At 42.9% G+C, this 23,161-nt stretch overlaps 1 protein-coding gene across 1 annotated transcript; it reads left to right on the plus strand.

Moving 5' to 3' along the window:
- The first annotated feature begins 1,615 nt into the window (after positions 1 to 1,615).
- On the plus strand, positions 1,616 to 7,230 carry LOC147610033 (rust resistance kinase Lr10-like). Its single transcript, XM_086787247.1, has 2 exons — positions 1,616 to 2,555; positions 6,038 to 7,230. Exons 1-2 carry the CDS (start codon positions 1,670 to 1,672, stop codon positions 7,228 to 7,230), a joined length of 2,079 nt encoding a protein of 692 aa, XP_086643373.1. The 5' UTR covers positions 1,616 to 1,669.
- The last annotated feature ends 15,931 nt before the right edge of the window (positions 7,231 to 23,161 follow it).

A 23,161-nucleotide genomic window follows, 5' to 3' on the forward strand; every position in this document is an offset into this window, starting at 1 on the left:
TAGCTCTCACTAGCATAGCTGCCACTAGGTTCACCATCCATGGGCATAAAGATATTATTGAAGGGATCATTCTGCCTATGAGGATACACAAGAACTTTGATTGTGTGCTTTGAATGTGTGCAGTATCTTAATAAAGTTCTTCTTGTTTTGCTCATTCCACGATACCTCCAAAGGGTATTCTTTAAAACCATTCCTCATATCATACATGCTCTCACATCTCCATACATCTCGAGAAGGGTGTTCCCTACTGCAAGGCTTACCATAAGCATAAGGCTCCATATTTCACACCACACTCATATACAAAAGCTCCGAGACCTGACTCAGCCTCAGCTCGTCTTATTGAACCTCATTTACAATATGAACATATGTACATGGCATCATATAATGACTCGTCATAGCACTTAATCCCATGCATCTAGATTTGCATTTGATAGTCTCATATGCATGGTTTCACACCATAGATGTGCCATGGCACGACAACGTGCAAAGAACACAGACACACGTGCATGTTTTCTATGTAAACGTGCATGTGTGTGTGCATGTTTTCTATGTAAATGTGCATAGAACACATATACATGTGTATGTTTTGTGTGTCTGTGTTTCATGTGTGTGTTTTTTGTTCTATGTACACGTGCATGTGTCATAGATGCAAACAACACGTGTAGAGTGCTTTACACCAGTCATCAACAATCAACCCGTTTTAGAGGCAGGTCTAGGCCACTTATATATACTGGTTTTTTTGGAGAAGTTAATAATTTTATTAACTATAGAAAAGGAAAATGTAAATGTACAATCACACTAGACAATTTGTAGTGGTATATGTAGCATTGAGTTTCATCAATCCAAAAGCTTCCGAGGCAAGAATTGCTTTTTAACGGACTTCATGCCCCTTTTTGGGCATTTTGGCTGTAAAGTACAACCACTTATTTTGAGTGACAATCCAAAAATTAGGTAAATTGTGAAAAAACAAGTATTATTTCTATTGAAACTATCATGTTGAAGGGTGACTCGGCTCATCAAAGTCATCCTTGATCCTAGGCATATGATCATAGAGTTTGAGTGGCTCAACTACATGTTATGTGGACTAAACGAAGAGTTAGGTTTACATAATACAGAACTTGTTATGTGAGCAAACTATGGCTCCAACTTCAAAGGTACAAATAATGACTTTGCCCAAGTCATAGAAGGAAGGGTTCTAGAAATTAAATTTACCAAGCTTTACATCAATCTTTTACATCATGAATTGAATATGAAATTGTAATTTTGAACAAGCTTTTTCTTTATAGTGAAATTGAACAAGTTCTGTTAGATGAATCTAACTTTTCCCCAAGAAAGCATACCCCAAAAAAAGTGTGAAGAGCAGATCTATTTCCTCTAAGGCCACTTGGCCGTCTTCTTCTAGGCATTCTTTGTGGATTGTGTATCTCCTTTTAATATAGTTAGCACTTAAAAAAGAGAAAGTCTGCAGTGGGAAAGGAAAGAATTGTCCTAATTGCGTCCGCTTATTCCCCTTCTCTACGCCGTATTCTCTCTTCTCTCCCCCAAAAATGTTTGCAGTGGGAAAGGATAGACTTTTCCGCGATCTCTAAAACGTAAGCGCGACCGCTCACATCGTCTTCCCCTTCTCTCCGCGGTATTCTCTCTTCTCTCCAGTAGTGCTAGTGAAGCTATGAATCTCCTCTTAGTTCTGATCTTCTGTCATTTCTGCTTTCACTCTCTCCTCGTGCAATCAGGTAACGACCTTCCCTGCGCCCCCTCCATCTGCGCCAATCTTGACACCATCACGTTTCCTTTCGGCGCGGCTCCATATTGCGGCGCCTCCCCTAGCTTCCTCCTATCCAACTGCAGCACAGAGCAGGCTTACTGGCCTCAATTCAATGAGGCCATTCCCGCTGGTGTTGACAGTAATTTCCGCCCTCCGGCTGTGCTTGGCATCTACGTAAACCTCACTTGGGAAGACCATAGGTTCGTAAACCTCACTTGCGACACAAAGAATGTTAATGAGGAAGTTCCAGTTTGCCGTCCTGTTCCTCTCGGCAACAGATCTGACTACCTTCCCAGTTCTATCAATCTCGCAGCTTTTGCGAACTCAACCTTCCAAATCTCCATGTATAACATTTACCTGCTCTTTAATTGCAATAAGAACACCTCCTCGTCTGTCTTCAGTAATTACACCTCCTCGTCTGTCTTCAGTAATGCCAGCGTGGAAGCAAATACCCCAGCATGTAATTCTTATCTGCAGTCGGATTGCGACCCGGATGAAACCATGAATAATTGCTTACAATTAACACAACACAAGGAGCTCATCCTGCAGGATGTGATGGAAAGCTTGGCCTGCACGCACTTTCAGTTCTTCGTTACCCTCAACACTTCTCGCGCCGTTACAGAATGGCGCGCTGGAGCGGTTCAACTCTACTGGAACGAGATGCAGACTCCTTCCGACTCAGCGTGTATGAAGTGTGAGAGTAGCAGCGGAGAGTGCGGCTACGACGACGACAACAATTTCCAGTGCTTCTGCCCCGGCAATCACAACTCCAGCACAGTGTGTGATCCTGGTAATTAGTTAACCGCAATTGCTAATTGATAATAGGCATTCTTTACCGCCTTGCTGCTCTACAGCGTTCCTGTGCTTCATAAATGTGTTGATATTGGTTTGAAAAAAATGCATCACCATTTGGACCAGCGTTCGAAAAAACTGTTTTGTCCATCAAGCATTAGAACTTCCTGAAAATTAACAAATTGCTGAAACTTCAACCTTGTGAAAGTTTTTCCCAAAAATTTAATGTCCAAAATACGCTGTTACAGTACCCAAAATTGCTGAAACTCCAACCGCAGGTTATAAAGGACCACTTTTATAACTTGTTCTCCACTGCCCTTCCTCCTTCCCATGAAGTTTCGGCCGCTAGGGTCAAGATTGCCAGCATTAGGAAGAAGATAGTGAACCCCGCTTTAGCCCTTAAGCTAGACTCCCCCTTCACTGAAAAGGAGGTCAAGGAGGCCATCTCCCATCTCAAAAAGTGTAAATCTCCGGGTGAAGATGGGATCCCCAACGAATTCTTTCTTGTTTTCAAAGACGAATTGTCCCCCCACATCCTTGACATTTGGAGGGAAGCCATGAGGAAGGGAGGGTTAGCTGAAAAGACAAACATGGGGATTATCAAGCTTATTCACAAAAAGGATGAGAAAGAAGATCTTGGTAATTGGAGACCCATAACATGTCTCTCGTCCCTTTACAAAGTGTTTGCTCATATCCTGACTAACAGAATCAACCCCTATATGGACGAGTGGATCCTCAAAGAGCAAAAGGGCTTTATAAAGGGAAGGTATATTCTTGATGCGATCATTAGTCTGTGGGAGGGTATGGAACATGCTGAAAACTCTGGCCAGAACTACATCTTCCTCAAAATAGACTTTGACAAAGCCTATGATAGAATAGACTGGTCGTTCCTCTTCCAATCCCTTCATGATATTGGCCTCAATAGGAAATTCATAAAGTATGTCCAAACCTTGCTTGGGAATGCGTCTTCCAAGGTGGCTGTTAATGGGTCCCTCACTGGTGCCTTCCCTCTGAGGAAATCTATAAGACAAGGTTGTCCCCTGTCCCCTCTCCTTTTTGCTATTGTTGCGGATGCTCTGGGGTGGCTGGTTAACAAGGAGATAACTGACAACAATATCAAGGGTATTGAGATCCCCAACAGGACTGATCCTTTATGCCTGCAACTTTTTGCTGATGATACGAATGTGCTGCTCCGCAATGAAGTGCAAACTGCTGCTCACTTTATGACTTGCCTGGATACCTTTTGTCTTGCCAGTGGCTCGCAAATAAATCACTCCAAGACCAGCTTCAGAGTCGGGGAAGGGTTGCCCCCTCCCTCGATCCTGGCCGCTGGTTGTAAGAGTATCCCTGATGGTGTGGTTTTCAGGCTTCTTGGAATCCCCATGGGCTTCAACATCTCTTCCAAACAAAGGTGGGACTATGTGCTCGATAAACTCAAGAATCAGGTCAAGAAATGGAGTCACATCAACACAGGGGTAGCGTCAAGAGCCTTTGTCCTCAATCACTTCATTATCCCCTCGGTTGTTTACTTCCTGGCCTGTTGGAGACCCTCTGAGACCCAACTCCAATCCCTTAACTCTATCATGGGGAACTATCTTTGGGGGGGATCTCTCGGAAGTAAGAAAGTCAGCAAAGTAGCCTTTCAGTCATGTTGCTTGGAAAAAGAGCAAGGGGGTCTTGGCATCATCAACATCGGACTGCTTGCTGAGAAGCTTGCAGCTAAATGGGTGCAAAGGGCCATCTTTTCTAAGGATGTTTGGGCTGACTTACTCAAAAGGGATATCAATAAATTTTGGCTCAAAGGTAAAAGATCTTGGAAGGGTTTCTCTCTCAATGAAGCTTTGTTCTCTAAGGCCGACCTCTCCCCTATAGGTAGTAAACTGTGCTGTAGGATGTGGGAGTCGTGGATGAATTACAAAAAGCTCTTCTTTTTTCAAACCTTTACCAAGAGAGGTAGATATGCCTATTCTGCTGACTCTGTGTGGTTTGGGCATCTTGTGTCTCCGATCTCCAATGATCAGCTCCAGACCAGTCTTTCTTGTTTCAAAGCTGGTATAAAGGTTTGGGGCGACTTATGTGACTCAACTGGGATGTTAAACAGGGACCAAATCTGCAATAAATTTATATTGTCCAGTAGTGGAGTTGAGTTGGTCATTCAGAGATGTAATGCTCTTAAGTTGTCCATTCCCCCGGGGTTGAGTTGTGACTGTGTAACCTTTTCGAAAGCCATCCGGTGGGGTTACTCCAGTAACCTGGGCAAGCTACCTAACAACTTGCACGCAAGTAAGCTGATTCTCAAGCTCAATAAGAGATGGTCCTTGGCCTGGAACCAACATCAATGGGCCTTCCGCTTTAAGCTCATTTGGGCCTTCGCTAATGAAAGAAAACACGCCATTTTGGCCTGGCTGGTCATGCACAAAGCGACCTGGACCCTTGAGAAAGCCCTGAAGTTTGGGCATGGTAACGGTCTTTGTCCCCGATGTAATTCCAAGATTGAAACGGTCCCCCATCTCTTTTTCTCTTGCCCAGACACTAGACAATTCTTAGATGTTCTTAACAAGGCTTTTAAGAAAATTAGGAAAATCCCTTTGAGCTGGAAAGAAGTCCTCTTAGGCGAATGCCACTCACTCGACCCTTTAACATGGCAGTCCGTCAGAATTCTGTTTCTTTGGCATGTTTGGAAGCAACGCAATGAAGCTCTTTATGGTATCAAAACTAATCACCACTTTTATATTTTTCTTGACAGTGTACTCAAGCTAATTCATCAACTCCGGCCGAGTGGTGCTCCCATGGAGGTGGACCGGTGGCAAGATCTACCTTGGAGGAAATGGAAGAGATTCCATGTCTCCTCGCATTGCCTAACGAAGGAGGCTATGAGTCAAGAGCTTCAGCTGGAATGTCAAAGAAGACTTCAGAATTCCGAGTACTACGTCCAGGCTTCAGAAAGCTTCTGTGGGGTTCCGTAAGCCCTCATGGCCTCAACCTTCTGCTCATGAGGAATTCTCAGCCTCTCGTCTGAAGAAAAGGCAGTCTTGCTTCTACTGGGCTGTCTGGCTACGGCCTAGAGCCTCAGTGTTCAGGTTTTAAGTTGTACAGCAAGTTGTCATGATGCAAAGTTTTGTGCACTTAATCATCTGCTCTATAGGTTTAACCATTCTCTCTCCCGAAATTGAAGAGGGGCTGGCCGCCAACTGTTACTTCTTTTTACTTGTTTTAGTGCTGGCCGAACTGTTCATGAGATGTTTCACTGTCCATGAGATGTTTCAGTTTTGTTCCCCCTTTTTTTTCTGAAGGTTTCTCCAGGTCACTGTGTCTCCCCATGGACCTTCCACATGGGACCTTGTAACATCATTTTCTTTTAATATATTCCGCTGTTCCAACTAAAAAAAAAGTTTTTTCCAAAAATTTAATGTCCAAAATACGCTGTAGCCGTGTTTAATTTTTCGGACACTGACGTGAACCTCTTGTTTCTGCACGCAGGATGCCATGGAAGTTTGTGCAGTAGGGCTTTCAAAGTAAGCGTGCTGGTGGTGGCTCCCTCACTTGCCTTTGCGTTACTTTTAGCTTGCCTTCTGTACATTCTTTTCAAGAGGTCGACGCGGCAGATGAATGAAGTCGGCATAAGCTCTGATCTGGATCTCAACGGCGTAGACGAACGGCCCGTCTCATTCTCGTACACTTCCCTGGTGTCTGCAACGGCCTCTTTTAGCAGTGTGCTGGGAGAAGGAGGTTTTGGCGTGGTTTATAAGGGTACGGTCGAATCCAGCGGCCTACTCACGGTCGCTGTGAAAGTTCTGGAGGTAAACTCGAGGCACAGCAGTACGCAGTTCTTGAACGAATTGGCTACCATAGGCAACATCCACCATGTCAACGTAGTGAGGCTGCGAGGCTTCTGCGTCGAAAAATCCCGTAAAATTTTGGTGTACGAGTTTGTCGTTAATGGATCCCTTGATAGGTGGCTTTTCAAGGGGGGGCAGCTCAAGATGGGAGGCAGAACTGTGCAGGTGCTAGATTGGAAGCAAAGGTATACAATAGCAGTGGGGATAGCGAGGGGATTGTGCTACTTGCACGAGGAGTGCAGGCATCGCATAGTGCACTGCGACATCAAGCCGCAGAACATTCTGCTAGATGGGAGGATGTGGCCAAAGATCGCAGACTTTGGGCTGGCGAAGCTGATGAGTAAGGAGGGCGCGAGCAAGGTTGTCACACTGGCCAAAGGGACGCCGGGCTACGTGGCGCCGGAGTTCTGGGTCGGGGGAGAGAGCCAACTGAGCACCAAGTTCGACGTGTACAGCTACGGCATGGTGCTGCTGGAGCTGATGAGCGGCCGCCGGAATTTCGTGGACTGGTGCTTCCCAGTTTTGGCTTTCGACGCGGCCATGGAGGGAGATTTCAAGTCCATCCTGGACGAGGGCATGGCTAGAGAGATGGATGGGCTCACGACCATTGAGTGGCAGCAGGTCCGGACAGCCACTTTTGTGGCACTGTGGTGCATCCAGGACCACCCTGCTCGTAGGCCCTGCATGAGTCAGGTGGTTCAGTACCTTGAAGGGGTGGCGGCCGTCTCCGAACAGCCTCCACGACCAGCCATTGCCTCCACGGCAACCGATCCGAGTCCACTTGTCAGCAGTCACAACAACCACACCCCTGTCTTGCTCAGTGCGGCTCGCTGATGCGTGAAGTGTCTTCAAGACTCCAAGAGTCAAGACCTCGCCGTGTAATAAAATTAGTCCTCACAACAATAAAATTACTCTTCAAGACCTTGCCTTGTAATAAAATTAGTACTCAAGACTTTGGACTCGTAGAAATAGAAATATAAGACTTGAATCACTCTCCGCCACTCAGCGGTGATACCCATCCAATGGCCTCCAACTCATCGTAGGAAGGCCTCTAAGAAAAATGAATTGTCAATTGACATATGCTAATTCCCTTTAAAAAGAAATATAGAATAATCTAGCAAATGTCAAAAGAATGGCAACCCAAAAAATGCCCATCTAGAAGTAATGGGTGACTGCACTTGCAAAGGAGAAAATTTGTGTATTGAGTAATAAGTATTTTAAATTATGTGAGAATACTCTGAGTCACATACTCACATAAGTTGCCTAACCAATCAATTGCATGTGGGAGAGGATTCTAAAAGATGAGCAAGATCAAAGACAAGTTTCGAAATAGGTTGTCACTTCACTTGCTAAATTTGGTGATGTTTGTTGGATTGAACACTCCAAAGGCAAAGGAGATCGAGATCCATGCAAACAACTTGTACTGTAGGCACTCTCATTTTTTGAACTTGTGCCTTTATTTTCTTCTCTTCATAAGTGCATTTGAGTAGATGTAGCTCTCTTGTATTCTGCAAATTTAGCTTTGTGATGCTCTAAGGTTGTTTTACGACTCTCATGGATGTTGTTTATGTGCTCATTTGGGAATTGTGTACTTTTGAGTTTTTGTCATTATTTTGTTGTTGTTTTTTTAGCATGCTTAAGAAAGTAGACATGAATCTTTTCCTCTTTCGTTGGGTAGTTAACCTTTAGCATTGTTAAAATTTTAATTAAATGTCAATGGATGGGAAGTTGTAGATTTTATCATTCCTATAGAAACAGAAAGCTTTTGAACTCAATGTCTTAAGAAACCCCAAGTTACCCTTCAAATCCTATCATTGCTTGAATGCTTAATAACGGTGCTATTGCAAGTTGCTCGGGGACCTTCTCAAGGTTATTTTCCCTTCAAGAGAATTAAGAAAAAATGAACCCTTAATAGAAGGATAAAGTTAAAAAATTGCCTTTCTCAAAGAAAGGCAAGGCCTTTTTATAGAAATGCAACTTTTTGGGAAAAAAAAAGTTTAATGAATTTAATATTAATAATTTAAAATATATAAATTAATAATACCTCTACTAATAGCTACAACTTACAAGCTATTAGGCTCTAGTTACTAGTAAGTAACAAGTTAGTGTAAGTATTTAGTCTTATGTTACTCTTAACTCTTAATATTGGACAACTTGATTTGGTAGGATAGTTACTAGTGAGTAGCTAGTAGATAGTGTGGCATTATTATTTAATTTTAATTTTAATTTAACTTTTAGCTTTTATGGCTTAGAAGTTAGAATTTAGATGTTAGCTGGACTTAAAAATTAAAAGTTAAGTCTTAGGCCTATGCAAAATAATAATGCACTATATATAATTGTAATAGTGTATATTTATTATTATCTATCTTATTCTTTGTAATTTATCCATGGCAATTTGTAAATTGCAATTGATGATTGGCCCCATAATCCATTACCAATTTAGTAATTTATCATAATGATAGATTGATAATCTATTATTTAATAATAACATAATATTCATAATTAAATATTTAAATTAAACTTTAAAAGCAACAATTATACCAGTATACACCTACAACTCTATACTAGCCACATAGAAGAGACCATAATTAAAAGAAAGTAACATCTAGGTTACCCTTGGATTAGCCTAGATTAAGGAGATTAGTCTAGGTTTAGAGAGAAAAGAGAGTAATGACTTGTATTATTAAACTTTAAAAGCAACAATTATACTAGTATACACCTACAACTCTATACTAGCCACATAGAAGAGACCATAATTAAAAGAAAGTAACATCTCGGTTACCCTTGGATTAGCTTAGATTAAGGAGATTAGTCTAGGTTTAGAGAGAAAAGAGAGTAATGACTTGTATTATCACTGAGATTATCAAAGTTCCTATGAGATTGGCCCATATTCACTTATATACTAGGCCACCCTTTCACACTACACTTATTAATGTCCATGGGCATGCCCAACCTTAGTCCTGACCCTTGGCCCCTTTCACATCCCCTTCATCCCTTGGCCTTAGGCCCAAATTGACTTGAGTCCCTTTTTACTTTGTTACAAACCATCCCCACCCAAGAGGTTTCGTTCTCAAAACCTTAGGTACATATGTACAAACTTTCATGGATGAAGTATACCATCAAGGACTCATGTCAAGTAGTATGCTCATGCGTGAGCCATGTATGTTGGAGCCAAAAGGACCTATGTATGGCTATAAACTACCCTCAATGCCCTCAAATCAAGCCATATCATGTACTCCATAGTGGCATGTACTTCATGAAGTTTCCATGTATTTTGCATACAAAACCAAAAGGTATAGGGCTCTCCAAACACTGATTTTTAAAAATTCTAGCAACCCATAATCATTGTTTTTATGCTCCAATTGATTCGTCAAAGGTAGCCAAAGGACAACCCATCAAAAACTTTGACCTCCTAGATCAAAAGGAAAACCAAGAGACCAATGATCAAGCCTCCTCAAGCACAAGTAGCCAGTCGGATCAAAAGAATAACTACTATAATTTCTAACCCACACAATTTCGCTACCACATATATTGGGGTCGAAAAGAAGTCATATTAGTATATCCAGATCAATCCAATATACCATAAGCAAGAGATTTTCCATCATCCAAGGGTAATACACCAAAATCATGGCATGCCACATAGACTTGCACCATGCATCTCATATGACAAGTGATGCATCCGAAAGTGAATACCCCAATCCAATAAACCATAGAATCACTTTGGGATCCACAAAATCTAAAAGTGCACACCTCAAACTCCATATCCGTATAAACTTTAGTATCATCCTCAAAATCCCCTTGAAGATCTCCACTACAAAGCATAGAACATGCATCCTCACAATGAATATCTTCATTGTCCAGGCTACCATCATCTGCATCTTCATAGACATCCTCGTCCCCGTGATGAACATTAGTACCATGATCATCAACATCGACCATCATGAGAAAATTCTCCTTTATTTGCATCATGATCCACATCCTCTAAGCCTTCATAGTCAAATAAGAGACAATCATATGTCTTCCAAGCCAAACTTGAAAATGGATCATACAATGCATTCTCATAAAGCTTCCATGAGCCACTCAATGCATCACCCAATGCATGATCATCCAAAGCATGGTCATATGAGTCATCATCAATAAATGAGTACTCATCCAAAATTTATTCAATGACCATATCCTCACACAAACTCGTGGTATCATATCATGAGCTGAAAATTCCTCAATCAAAGCACTTATGAAAGCTGTCCAATCATACCCATTTTCAGCTTAAGTATCCCCTTTGACCAATGGATACATTGGTGACTTGTCGAGGAAGATTTGACAACAAAGTATCTTCATCTCCTTGCTATCCAAAAATTACAGCAAGCATGTCCTCCAATTCAACACCCATAATGTGTGCATAAAGGCCCACATAGTCACACTCTATGCATTGGTTAAATGTAAAAGTGAATGGATATCCACTATTGCTTTTGGTGAAGCCAAAATCTAGCAAAATTGAGTGTATAATAGATCTTCTATCCCCACTCAAAGAAATAGGGAAACCAAGTCTAGTTGGCACCAACAATTCACATACATTGATCCTCCTTATCTTAGCTTCACCATCAAACATTGTGCATTGCCTTTCTCCAATCACTCCTTTTGAAGAGAAGAGTGTTTTACAATGTGGCTTATTGATAGACAAGGGTGAAGGGTATCGCTGATTGCACATATACATTGAAGAGGAACCATACATAGGCATACTTGATCCATATGTATCAATTTGATACATATGCATACCAAACACATTTTCCTTGCCTTGTTGCATCGGCATCCCCAACACACTTGTCCCATATGCACCACTTTGATGCATAGGCACACCAAACACATAACTTCCACCTTTTTGTATTGAATATGGAGGTAAGTTCCCCTTTCCAAACATATAACTTTGATCACGATCTCCTTGTTGAATGAGATTGAGAGATAAATGTTGTGTTTGCATGAGTAGCACTAACAAAGGATTCATAGGCTTGTGGTTTTTCAACCATGGCTTGAAACCTTTGGTCCCTTTCTTACAAAGAAATTTTACATAGATATTGTCAAAATGCTCAATTCTCCACTATCGTTAGGCATCGACATTGCATTGCTCCTTGTTAGCATTGTATCCAAATTCTCATAGTCCACAACATCATCATTCTCATCAAGTTCCTCCACAAGCTTGCATGCATTAATACACTCGCATCTTGGTCATCATAGGCATGATCATCATAGGCATATGCATTGCCAGAAAACTCCACACCACCCCAACACATTGACCAAGTTTGACCAACAATATTCCTCTATTTTGTCTCCTTTGACCAACCAACTATTACCATTTGACCAAGTCAACGGTGCCGAAATCAAGAGCTCTTTGGTTTTTCAGGAAGCTAATGGCATGTACAATGCACCCACATGCTCAAATCTCAAACTAATTTGCTAGAGATGCAAACGGTGTCAAAACAAAGCACTTGAGGGCTCCGAATGTAGCCCTTGGAGAGTAGAATAAAGCTATTTAAATCACTTGAAAACAGCCCAAACCCTTTTGGACTGAATTAGGGTTTAACATTGCAGCTGAAAATGGTCAAAATTGTCTCCACTTGCTATCCACTCCTTCCCTTTGCATTGGCAATGCCTGAGAACCATTCCAAAGCATGCACCACATCAATTTGCATCCTTGAGCATCCAAAACTAACTGGAATCAAAGATACTCTTCCAAAAATGGCTTATGAACTAGACATCCCTATTGCTTATTACCACTTGCTTAGGCATTCCATGCAACCTAAACACATGCTCCATAAATTGTTGAGCCACCATAGAAGCTGTATATTGCACCTTTTTGGGTATGAAATGAGCCACTTATGTCAATCTATCCACTACCACATAGATGCTATCCCACCCTTGCTTAGTAGTGGGCAGCCCGATAATGAAATCCATGGCTATGTGTGTCCACTTTCCTTTCGGAATAGGCAATGGTTGCAATAATCATCCCATAAATTGGTTGGGATCCTTGTTTTGTTAGCAAGGCAAACACTTTTGTACATAGTCATGCACATCCTTCCAAAGCCCTTTCCAAAAGAAACTCTTCTATATCTTATCATAGGTCTTGAACACTCCCAAATGACCCGCCATGGGTGAAGAGTGCAACTCTTGTAGGTTTTTTAGCTTGAAGGATGAGTGAGGGACCAAATAGACCTTTCCCTTCTACCAACACAAACCATGATTGTTCATCTCAAAATCTAGATATTCATCACACAACCCTTGCTGTAATTGCTAAAGCATTGGACCAGCCATGTTCGATTCCACCAAATACTCCTCTATTATCTCATTAATCCAATCATGATGCACCTCCAAATTGGCATGTATAGTGCAAGACCACATCCTAGAAAGTGCATACGCCACCACATTGTCCTTTCTCACCATGTAAGAGATCTCAAAATCATAGTTTTGCAATCTAGCAAGCTATCTCTTTTGCTTTGGAGAAAGGTTTTGTTGGGTGAGGAAGTATTAGAGTACTCGGGGATCAGTCCTTACTTTGAAATGCCCACTATACAAATAGTGATGCCACTTCTGCACGGTATACAAAATGGCCAACATTTCTTGATCATAAACATGACTCTTCCTCTCCTTCTTGGTGAGCTTTCTACTCTCATAAGAAATCACCCCATGCTCTTGATATATAGCACGACACCAATTCCTCTCCCACTTGCATCAGTCCATATAGTGAAAGGCTTAGAAAAACCAGGGCAAACCAATATCGGAGATGAAATTAGTGCTTGTTTGAGCTCTTGAATGCTCTTATCAGCCACAACATTCTAAAAAAATTCTTCCTTCTTAAGCCTATCGGTAAGCGGGGATGCCATGTGAGCATAATGGCGTATGAACCTCCTATAAAGGGATGATAATCCCAAAAATGCCCTTAGTTGAGTAGTGTTGGTGGGTGTAGGCCACTCTTTTACACATTGTCCCTTCTTGGGATCCATCTTAATTCCATGATTTCTCGCAATGTGATCCAAGTATTCCACCTCTTGTGACATAAATGTGCACTTGCTTTGTTTGGGAAACAACTTGTGATCTCTTAACACCTTCAACACTTTCTCCACATGCATCAAGTGCTCTTCGCTTGACTTGCTATACACAAGTATGTCATCAAAGAAGACCAGAACTGATTTGTAGAGGAATGGCTTCAAAACTTTGTTCATAAGAGCTTGAAATGTGGCCGGGACATTTGATACCATAACCATGAATTGAAATAGACCCCATTTAGTCCAGAATGCCTTCTTAAACTCATCTTCATCTTTCAAACTTATTTGATAATACCCAGACTTGAGATCTATCTTGGAGAAATATCTTACTTCTTTAAGACTCCTTTCAACTCATCAAGTAAGTCATCAATTCTCCGAATGGGGTATCGATTCTTTATAGTGATCTTGTTGAGATTCCTATCATCGATGCACATTCTATAAGATCCATCCTTCTTCTTCACCAACAAAACCGGTGAGGCGAAAGGTGATTAGCTTGGTTGTATGAATTGGTTGTATGAACCACATTTCCAAAATTTCTTCCACTTTTCCACTTCTTCCTACTCAACCTTTGAAAGCCTATAAGAAGGCATATTGACTAGTTTTGCATCCTTCTCAAGATCTATGGATCATGATCGACTTCTGTAGTAGGTGGCAAGCATTTTGGTGCTTCAAACACATCTTTGTACTCTTGCAATAAGACATACATCCCTTCATCATGTATTTGCAACCCATTTTCCTCTTCTTGAAGAGTGAATTGTATCATGTAAACAAGGCATAAGCTCTTCAACTCTCTCTTCATGTTTGCTTATAAACACCAAGGTTAATGTATGGCTACAAATTCCATCCAAACATAGCTCTTTTCTTCATGCATAAACCACATTTTCATGTGCTTCAAATCCATTGAAAACTTGCCTAAAGTGTGCAACCAATCGCATCCAAGCACCATATCAATGGGCCCCATGTCAAGCACAATCAAACGGGCATCATAGGCATGATCGAAAGACAAAGAAATCCTTGTTGGCAACCTAACTCTTACTCAGCTCATGCTGTCCATTTGCAACCTCCACTTTTAGAGGCTTCATCATCTCCCGTGGGCATAGTCTCAAAGAATTTATTGATTTAGAGTTCACAAAACTTGTTGGCAACCTAACTCTTACTCAGCTCATGCTGTCCATTTGCAACCTCCACTTTTAGAGCCTTCATCATCTCTCGTGGGCATAGTCTCAAAGAATTTATTGATTTAGAGTTCACAAAACTATGTGCTCCTTGAATCAACAAGTATGTGAATTGATTTCCCCCAATCTTCCCCACAAGCCTGAAAGTGTTGGAACCTTTGCATCCCGCTTTAGCTTCTTGTGAAATGGCATATAGCATGGCTATCCTTTCTTTTGTTTCAACTTCTAACCAATCCTCTCCATCCGGATCAAATGGAAAATCTTGAGAATGGTCAAGAGTAGGCTCTCCTATCACATCATTAGCACAATCTTGAAATTCAGCCTCATCCATGTATTCCAATGGTGCCTCTTCATCATCAACCACATTAAAGATCATGTTAGCCCGTACCTCCTTTTCCTTGCAAATCTTCTTATGCTCTGGACTCCATTTCTCATTGCATAGGAAAAAAACTCCCTTCTTCCTCTTCTCATCCATCTCCGTTTGTGTCAATTTCTTAATCACTTTGCCTTGAAGGGAAGAGGATTTAGCCTCACTTTGGGTGTAGGTTTGGCCAATAGAACTATCAAAATATGCAGCAGAGATGATAACCAAATCTGAGACCACAAAAGCAAGTAGATTGCAGAAAATAGACAGCACAAGAGAAGGAGAGAGATAGATGTGTAACTCTACTCTATATACACAAGATCCTGGAAAGATACAAGATGATAATAGCAAGGGGTGTGGGGGTCCATTATATATGGACCCCAGGCAGTAGCAGCCGGCCTGCTAGAGAGGCAGCCGACAGTGTCCAAACCTCCACGGCCAGCTACAAGGGCCAGTCGACCAGCATACATGAGTCGGCCACCAGGACTGTACATAAGTCGGATACAATTTGGCCAGAGGAAAAATGCCTGCCAGCTCACAAGTGCCCCCCCAAGCCATAGATAAATGGAAAAAATATGGGGAGTGAGGAAAAATGAGAAAAGCACCTACAAGGGCAGGCATACCCACAACAGAGGCCCTGGTGTCTCAGTAAAGACAAGAGATTACTTTTAACACCCCTCTCAGCTGTGAAACCATCCCTAGGGAGCCAGAGTGCCGCCTAAGCATAGCCTGAGGTCGAGACTTCGTGAAGAGGTCCGTCGCATTGTCCTCCGTCAAACGATAAAGTAGCAAGATTTCACTAGCCAAGATCTTCTCACGTACAAAGTGATACTATATCTCTATGTGCTTGGTCCGGGCATGGAAGACCGGGTTTCCAGCAATAGCTATACAACTGTGGTTATCACACTTGATGATCGTGGACTCCTTCTCTATGGAAGATAGAGCAGCCTGGTACTATCGCACCATAGGCAAAGCCTGGTACTATCGCACCATAGGCAAAGCCTGGTACTCTGCCTCTGTCAAAGATAGGGCAATAGTTGGCTGCCTCTTACTGCTCCTGAGTCGAGGGTAAAACTGTAACCTGAAGTAGATCTCCTCATGTCTGGATCTCCTCCCCAATGTGAGTCACTCCAATCTTGGAGTCGGACTCCATTCCCTCCTATGTAGTCTTAAGAGCCCTAGATCCTTCATACTCTGCAGATACCGCAAGATCTACAATCCTACGTCCCAATGACACTTCAATGGCTTCTGCATAAAAGATCTCAACAGCCCCACGGACAAGCTCAAGTCCAATCTGATGTTTAGCAACCAGATCAATGAACCAACCAACTTCCGATACTGCGAGGCATCAATTGGCTCACAAGGATCATTAATAGTTAACTTTGTATTTGGGTCCGTCGACGAAGTAATAGGCTTGCAGTTCTCCATCCCAAAGGCCTCAAGCAATTCATGAACATACTGCTACTGTTGAGAGATGAAAACCCCCTCTAGGTTTGCCAGATCTCCAATCCCAAAAAGAAGTGGAGTAAGCCTAGGTCGGTCATCTCAAACTCCTTTGACAAGGCAGCCTTTGTCGCGCCAATGTGCTCCACATGACCGTCGGTGAGAATGAGATCATCCACATAAAGGATGATAATCGTAACCATGTCGCGTTCTCGAAAGAGATATTGGTTGTTGGGATCTGCAAACTGATCTCTGAAAACCAGTCCAAACAAAGAAAGAATCAATCTTCTAATTCCAAGCCCTGGGAGCCTGTTTAAGACCATATAAGGCCTTACATAACTTATAAACCATCCCTTCTGATCCTGGAACAACAAAGCTTGGAGCCTGCTCAACATACACCTCCTCCTTAAGGAACATAGATTTTACATCCATTTGATACACATGCCACCTCTGAGAAGAAGCAAGGTCAAGAATGGTCCGAATTGTGGTCATCCTTGTTGTCGGTGCAAAGGTATCCTCGTAGTCGATGCTTGGCCCCCGCCGCCGCTGAGCATAACCCTTAGCCCACAAGCCTGGCTTTATGTTTGTCCACCAACCCATCTGATGCATATTTGGTCTTAAAGACCCATTTGACACCAATGACTCACCGTGTCGATGGCCTCAGTTCCAACTCCCATGTGTTGTTCTTCTCGATGGCATCAAGTTCCACCTGCATGGCTTTCCTCCAAGTATCCTGTGAAAGGGCTTCCTTGATGGAAGTGGGCTCCTTGTCCCGCATGATACAAGACATCAAAGCATAGTTTACCTGAACAAGCTCGGCTGAATGACTTTTGTCTCGGACTCTGTGCGATCTTCAAGGGCCATCCTTTGTGATCCATTCGGAGGAGGGAAGCTCCGTGTAACACCTGACTCTCGAAGGGTGTCTTTCAACCACCTAGGTACTCGAACAGACCGCGGAGCCTCTTGTTGTTGTTTGCGGGGGCTCTACTCTAGCTGGGCTCAGCCTCCTGTACTTACTGTGGTTGTCCAGCTGGAACAATGGACTGGGAATCATCATCAGACTCCTCTGGGTCTCCAAGAAGTGGTGGCTCCTCGACAGTGGTGGATACTGGAACATGCTCATTAAAAAACACATCCCAATAGCTGACAATAATCTCATCCCTCTCTGGATCATACAATATTATGTATCCCTTGGAAAGAGAATCATACCCCACAAAAATAAGCTTACATGACTTGGAGTCAAGCTTCCCCCTCTTCTTCTTCGGAATATGTACATACACATCGCTCCCAAACACACGGAAGTGGAGACATCAAGTTTCCTACCAAAGTATGCCTCAAAAGGAGTCATATGAGGTATTGAAGTCGTTGGAGACCGGTTGAGGGTATGGACAGCCGTCGCACAGCCTCTCCCCAAAGTGGACGAGGAAGATCACGATGCTCCAGCATCGTCCTCGCCATCTCCACCACAGTCCTGTTTTTGCGTTCGACAACTCCATTCTCGGAAGGCGATCCTGTATTGGCTAATTCCTGCTTGATGCCATGATCTGCACAAAATCTGACGAAAGCATTCGAAGAGAATTCACCTCCTTTGTCAGCCCTGAAAGTCATTACCTACAATCTAGACTCTTTCTCCACCATCACATGCCAATCCTTGAATCGTGAAAAAGCTTGGTCCTTCTGTGAAAGAAAGTAGACCCATGTGAATATATGGAATAGTCATCAACAAGTAGCATGAAATATAGAGAACCTCCTAATGATGGTGTCTGCTAAGGTCCACACAAGTCAATGCGAATCAACTCCAATGGTTTTGAAGCCCGCCTGGAAGCCTGCTTCGGAAAGGATTCCCTGTGCTGCTTACCACGTATGCAAGAACTGCAATGTCCTTGCCTGTTGCCAACATCTGGCAAGCCAACCACCATCTCGTCTTGGAAAGCTTGCCGCAGTGCATCCACATTTAAGTGGCCAAACCGAAAGTGCCACGGATCTCTAAACATAGAACCTTTCAAGGAGGACAGTGCGGAGAGCTTGTAGATACCATTCTCCACACCGCCTTCCCAAACAACTTGGCCAGTCTCACGGTCCTGTAGAGCAACTGAATGCTCCTCAAATTCCACCCAAAAACCAGTCTTGCATACTTCATGCACTGAAAGAAGATGAAAACCAAGAGCAGGGATGTAAAGAACACGGGAGGAATGCTTACCCCCCTTGCCAAATGATCTCCATCTAGCCCTCATTGTGTATCAAAATGGTGGAGTTATCGCCAATGAAGACACGACCTGACTACCGTTTAGATCCAAAAAGAAGTCTCGGGAAGGAGTCATGTGCATGGAAGCACCACTGTCAAGAATCCACTCCCGGGTATCCTTTGCGGTAAGTCTAACTGCCTTCTCGCTCTCGAAGATAAAGAAGCATTTGAGTCCATCATCTCTAGGTGAACAAATGTTGGAGTCTTGAAGTTGAGGCTGAAGAATAAACACTCTTCCCAGTCCGCTTAGGACACTTCCTCCAATAGTGGCCTTTCGCACCACAATCATTGCAAGACCTCTCGGCCTTCAGTTTCTCTCGATCCGTGTCAGGCTTCTTCTCAATCAGAAGACTTCTCCAATGAAGCCTTCCCTTTGCCCTTATTGTTATTCTGGCCTTTTGACCATTGGCCAGTTAAGAACTCCGCTGTGTGAGGAGGGTTCGTGAATCGTTCCTCCTGGTCCTCCAAGACCATGGGTACAAGCTCCTCCCATGTAATGGTGCTGAGCCTGCCACTAGTAATCAAAGAAGAGTAGAAAGCAAAATACTGAGAAGGCAAGTGGGACAACAAAGTGATGGCCATATCTTTTGATGATATCTCCTTCCCAGCCTGGAGGACTTCCTGCTGAAGGGCCTGCAGCTTGTTAATATGCTCTCGTATCATCGACAACTTTGTAAGGTTCATAACCTGCATCTGTACTTCCAAGGAAATCCTCTTCATGGGCGATACCCTGTTATAAAGAGAAGCCAAGTGCTGCCACATGCCTCTAGCTAACATCATATGCTTTACATGATTGATTACCTGCGGTGTGTAGTTGAGGAAGATAAATGAACTGACCCTGGCATTGACATGATCCCACAACTGTGCCTGTGCCTCTCGTGGTCCTTTCTGATTGATTGTAACTCCCCTTCCTCTGCTTCCAGCTACCATGGAACCTCGACAACGATGAAATCAGCAAGGTCATATGACTCCAGCATAGATTCCATCATAACCTTCCATATGCCGTAATTGTTCCCGTCCAACTGACAGTCCACCGCCGCGAACATGGGGAGTGTTGGGATCTTCACATGCTTCTCAGCCATCTCTAATAAATCTGCCATCGCAGGGATGTAACTGAAAAGGGTGGGTGCGTGGGAAAAAAAACTCACGTTCAAGTGGCTGTCCAGCAAATCAGCCCGCTGTCCTCTTGCTTCTTCTCTTCCCGAGAACAGTCCACCAATCAGCAATGCTACAGTCCACCTCTTGCTCACACAACTCCCAAGATCTATCAAGAGCCTAGGGCTGTAATACCATGTCAAAATACGCAGCGAAGACGATAACGAAATCTGAGACCACAAGAGCAAGTAGAGTGCAGAAGAAAATAGACAACACAAGAGGAGATAGATAGATGTAACTCTACTCTATATACACAACATCCCAGAATGTTACAAGATGATAATAGCAAAGGGTGTGGGGTGAGTGTGGGGTCCATTATATATGGACCCTAGGCAACAGTCGACCTGCTGCTCCAGAGGCAGCCGACATGGTCCAAACCTCCACGACCAGCTACAAGGGCCAGTCGGCCAGCATACATGAGTCGACTAGGACTGTACATAAGTCGGGTACAATTTGGCCAAAGGAAAAACACCTGCCAGCTCTCACGAGTGCCCCCCCAAGCCATAGATAAATGGGAAAAATATGGGGAAAAATACGGGGAGTGAGGAAAAATGAGAAAAGCACCTACAAGGGTGGGCACACCAACAACAGAGGCCCTAGTGTCTCAGTAAAGATAGGAGATGACTTCTAACAAGAACCACTCCATTTCACCTTCCTTAGTTGTCCATACACAATAGGATATCGTTCCATAGGAGTAGAAGTACATGAGGTACATAAGGTGTTGAAGAGGTAGAAGTTGGCCATTTGACTGCATTTGGGCTGAAAGTAGATGGTTTAGTTGTCCCCACATTCCATCTATTTGAAACACTCACCTTATACTTAGATTCAAAGACCTCTGCATAATACATGGCATCTTGCAAAGTTTGAGGTCTTTAAGCCTTCACATCAGCCCCAAGTGATGATTGCAATCCATGTATGTATTTCACCATTTTGTTGTACACTCATTCATTCCCCCAACAAACATGGAAAGCTTTCTAAATTGATTACTATACTCCTTGATGGGACTTCCCTTTTACTCAAAATCATAACATTGTCCTACCAATTGAGCTCGTTTCAATGGAGATGTGAAGTTTTGAAACATGGCATCCTTTATGCCTCTCCCAAGTGTCAAAATGCATACCCTCATGTTGAGTAAACCGGCACCATGAATGGGCATAATCTTCCAAATACAACATGGTAAATTGTACTTTGTCCTCATCCTCACGAGGATACAATGCAAAGTACATCTCCATCTTGCTAATCCATTCCTCCAATTCTTCAATGGTTGTGTTCACCCCTTTGAACTTGGGAATTGTAATCTTGTCCTTCACATCTTTGACCCTTGGTGACTCCAATGTAGTACGTCCATGGGTAGTGTGTGGTATGTCCCATCTCCCACTCACATTGTACATACCCCTTGAAGAGCCCTCCATGGGATCCAAAGATGCGGGCTACTTTCCAAGCCTAGAAACTGAAACATGCCCACCTTGATGGTCTCTTGAAGGCACATTTGACTTTTCTTGCATACCACCAAGATTCCCATGTGGATTTGGTGCATGGTCCAATCTGTCCACACTCCTTTGCACACCCAAAATTCGGTCTTCAAGAGTTGAAAACCTTTCATCCATTGTGTCCACCATTTGATGCATCAACTTGGCATTCTCATTGCCTTGATGCACGAGCTCACTACTAATGTAGAGCACCTTTTGGGCATCTCTTTGTGCATCCTTGATTGCATCGATGAGAGAAATCCTGAACATATCCAAAGTGATGTTCCTCAATGAGATTTGATCATGTCCACTCGCGTGCACCAGGATGCCTTCATTCACTCCTGTGCATCAGGATGCCTTCATTCACTATTTTCCCACTAATGTCATGTAGAGGTATCCTTTCTTGTTGCATTGCCTGAGTTTTGCCCATGTTCAAGAATGGAATGTGGTGCCACATTTTGACCATGTGGATCATCACCCAATGGAGCGTCAACCACATGCACCATTCCATCACTAACCATGTCATTTGCATCATCTTGAACTTGGTTCCCTTCACGGGCACTTATGCTTGAACTTTCAATGTCCTTCCATGGTTTTCCATGCTACCAAGTGGTTAGTAGAGCAAATGGTAACCAAATTGGGAGTTCTTTAGTTTTTCGCGTTCATCTATGAGAGAAACACTCTTGCCACCCTGAATTGCCACTTTGAGCACCCCTATATCTCTCTGTTTTGACTTTTAGCTCAAAGTCAACTACGTGAGGTTGACCACCCAAAATGGTAATGGAATCAGGAGTTTGTTGGATCATTTGGAAGCTCAGGTAGTGCTCTTAAGCTATGTAAACATGTTGAATTTAGTTCAAACTATTTTGGACTGAATTGAAACTTCCAGCCTGACCAAACTAGTCCCTTTGCACCTTGAAATGATGTCCAAATCAACCACTTGATGGCTTGTTAGATTTTCCTTAAGACGTCCTTTCAAGGCTTTTTAATGCCCTTAACAAATCTTGAATGGTTTGGGACTGAATTGCACTTTTGTATTCACTGTAGAATGTAGGAAAACCGTAAACATTTGGCCATAATCTCCCTATAATATGGACCTAATCTCAATAATAATCCATTAGCATTTGCCCAATGTTCATTCATGAAATAATGTCCAAAGTATTCACAACCATAAGCATTCACTGCCAATTTAACTCTCATGCTTTGGTCACCACCAAGTGTCCATGGCATGCTCAATCAAGTATCATTTGGCTTCCATAGCCTCGACATGCTTGCAATGTAGTCAAGTTGTGTGTCGGAGGAGTGCTTTATGCTTGCCGATCTCCTAGCCAAGCCTTCCCATCCTTGTACCTAGTCGGAATCTAGACACAAGTTGGGGCCAAGTCTTCACATCCAATGTACCTAACTCACAACAAGGAGAACTCATGCCATGATCCCCCCCCAGGCCTCTCCTCCAATGCCCAAGGTACCCTCACAAGCATACTATATACTAGGAAATTGAAGTGAGAGTACAAAGTGAAGTGTATGTGGATGTAAGTTCAAAACAGAAGGGAGCACTTACAATGTGTTTAGCATTGACTCATGCTACTATCATTTTATCAATTACAATGAGCATGTACTCATGCTTTCCTTTAATCACCATAGTAGCTCCAATAAACCAAATCACATCAAAGCGACATCCAAGTAGCATCCAACATCCTGTGAATCAAAAGGCAAAAGATTTGCAAGAAATAGCCCCAAGTAAAGGCTCCTGAAGGTTAATGCGATCATAGGACCATGTAGGCACATGTATGTGCTTGCTTTAGGCCAAGCTTTGGTACTAACATGAAGCCACAATTTGCTTTTTTCATGGACAACATTTCACCCCTTTGCCTTCA

This window comes from Cibotium barometz, chromosome 50, assembly GCF_041138505.1.
Source record: "Cibotium barometz isolate CiBa-2024 chromosome 50, ASM4113850v1, whole genome shotgun sequence".
NCBI lineage: Eukaryota > Viridiplantae > Streptophyta > Polypodiopsida > Cyatheales > Cibotiaceae > Cibotium > Cibotium barometz.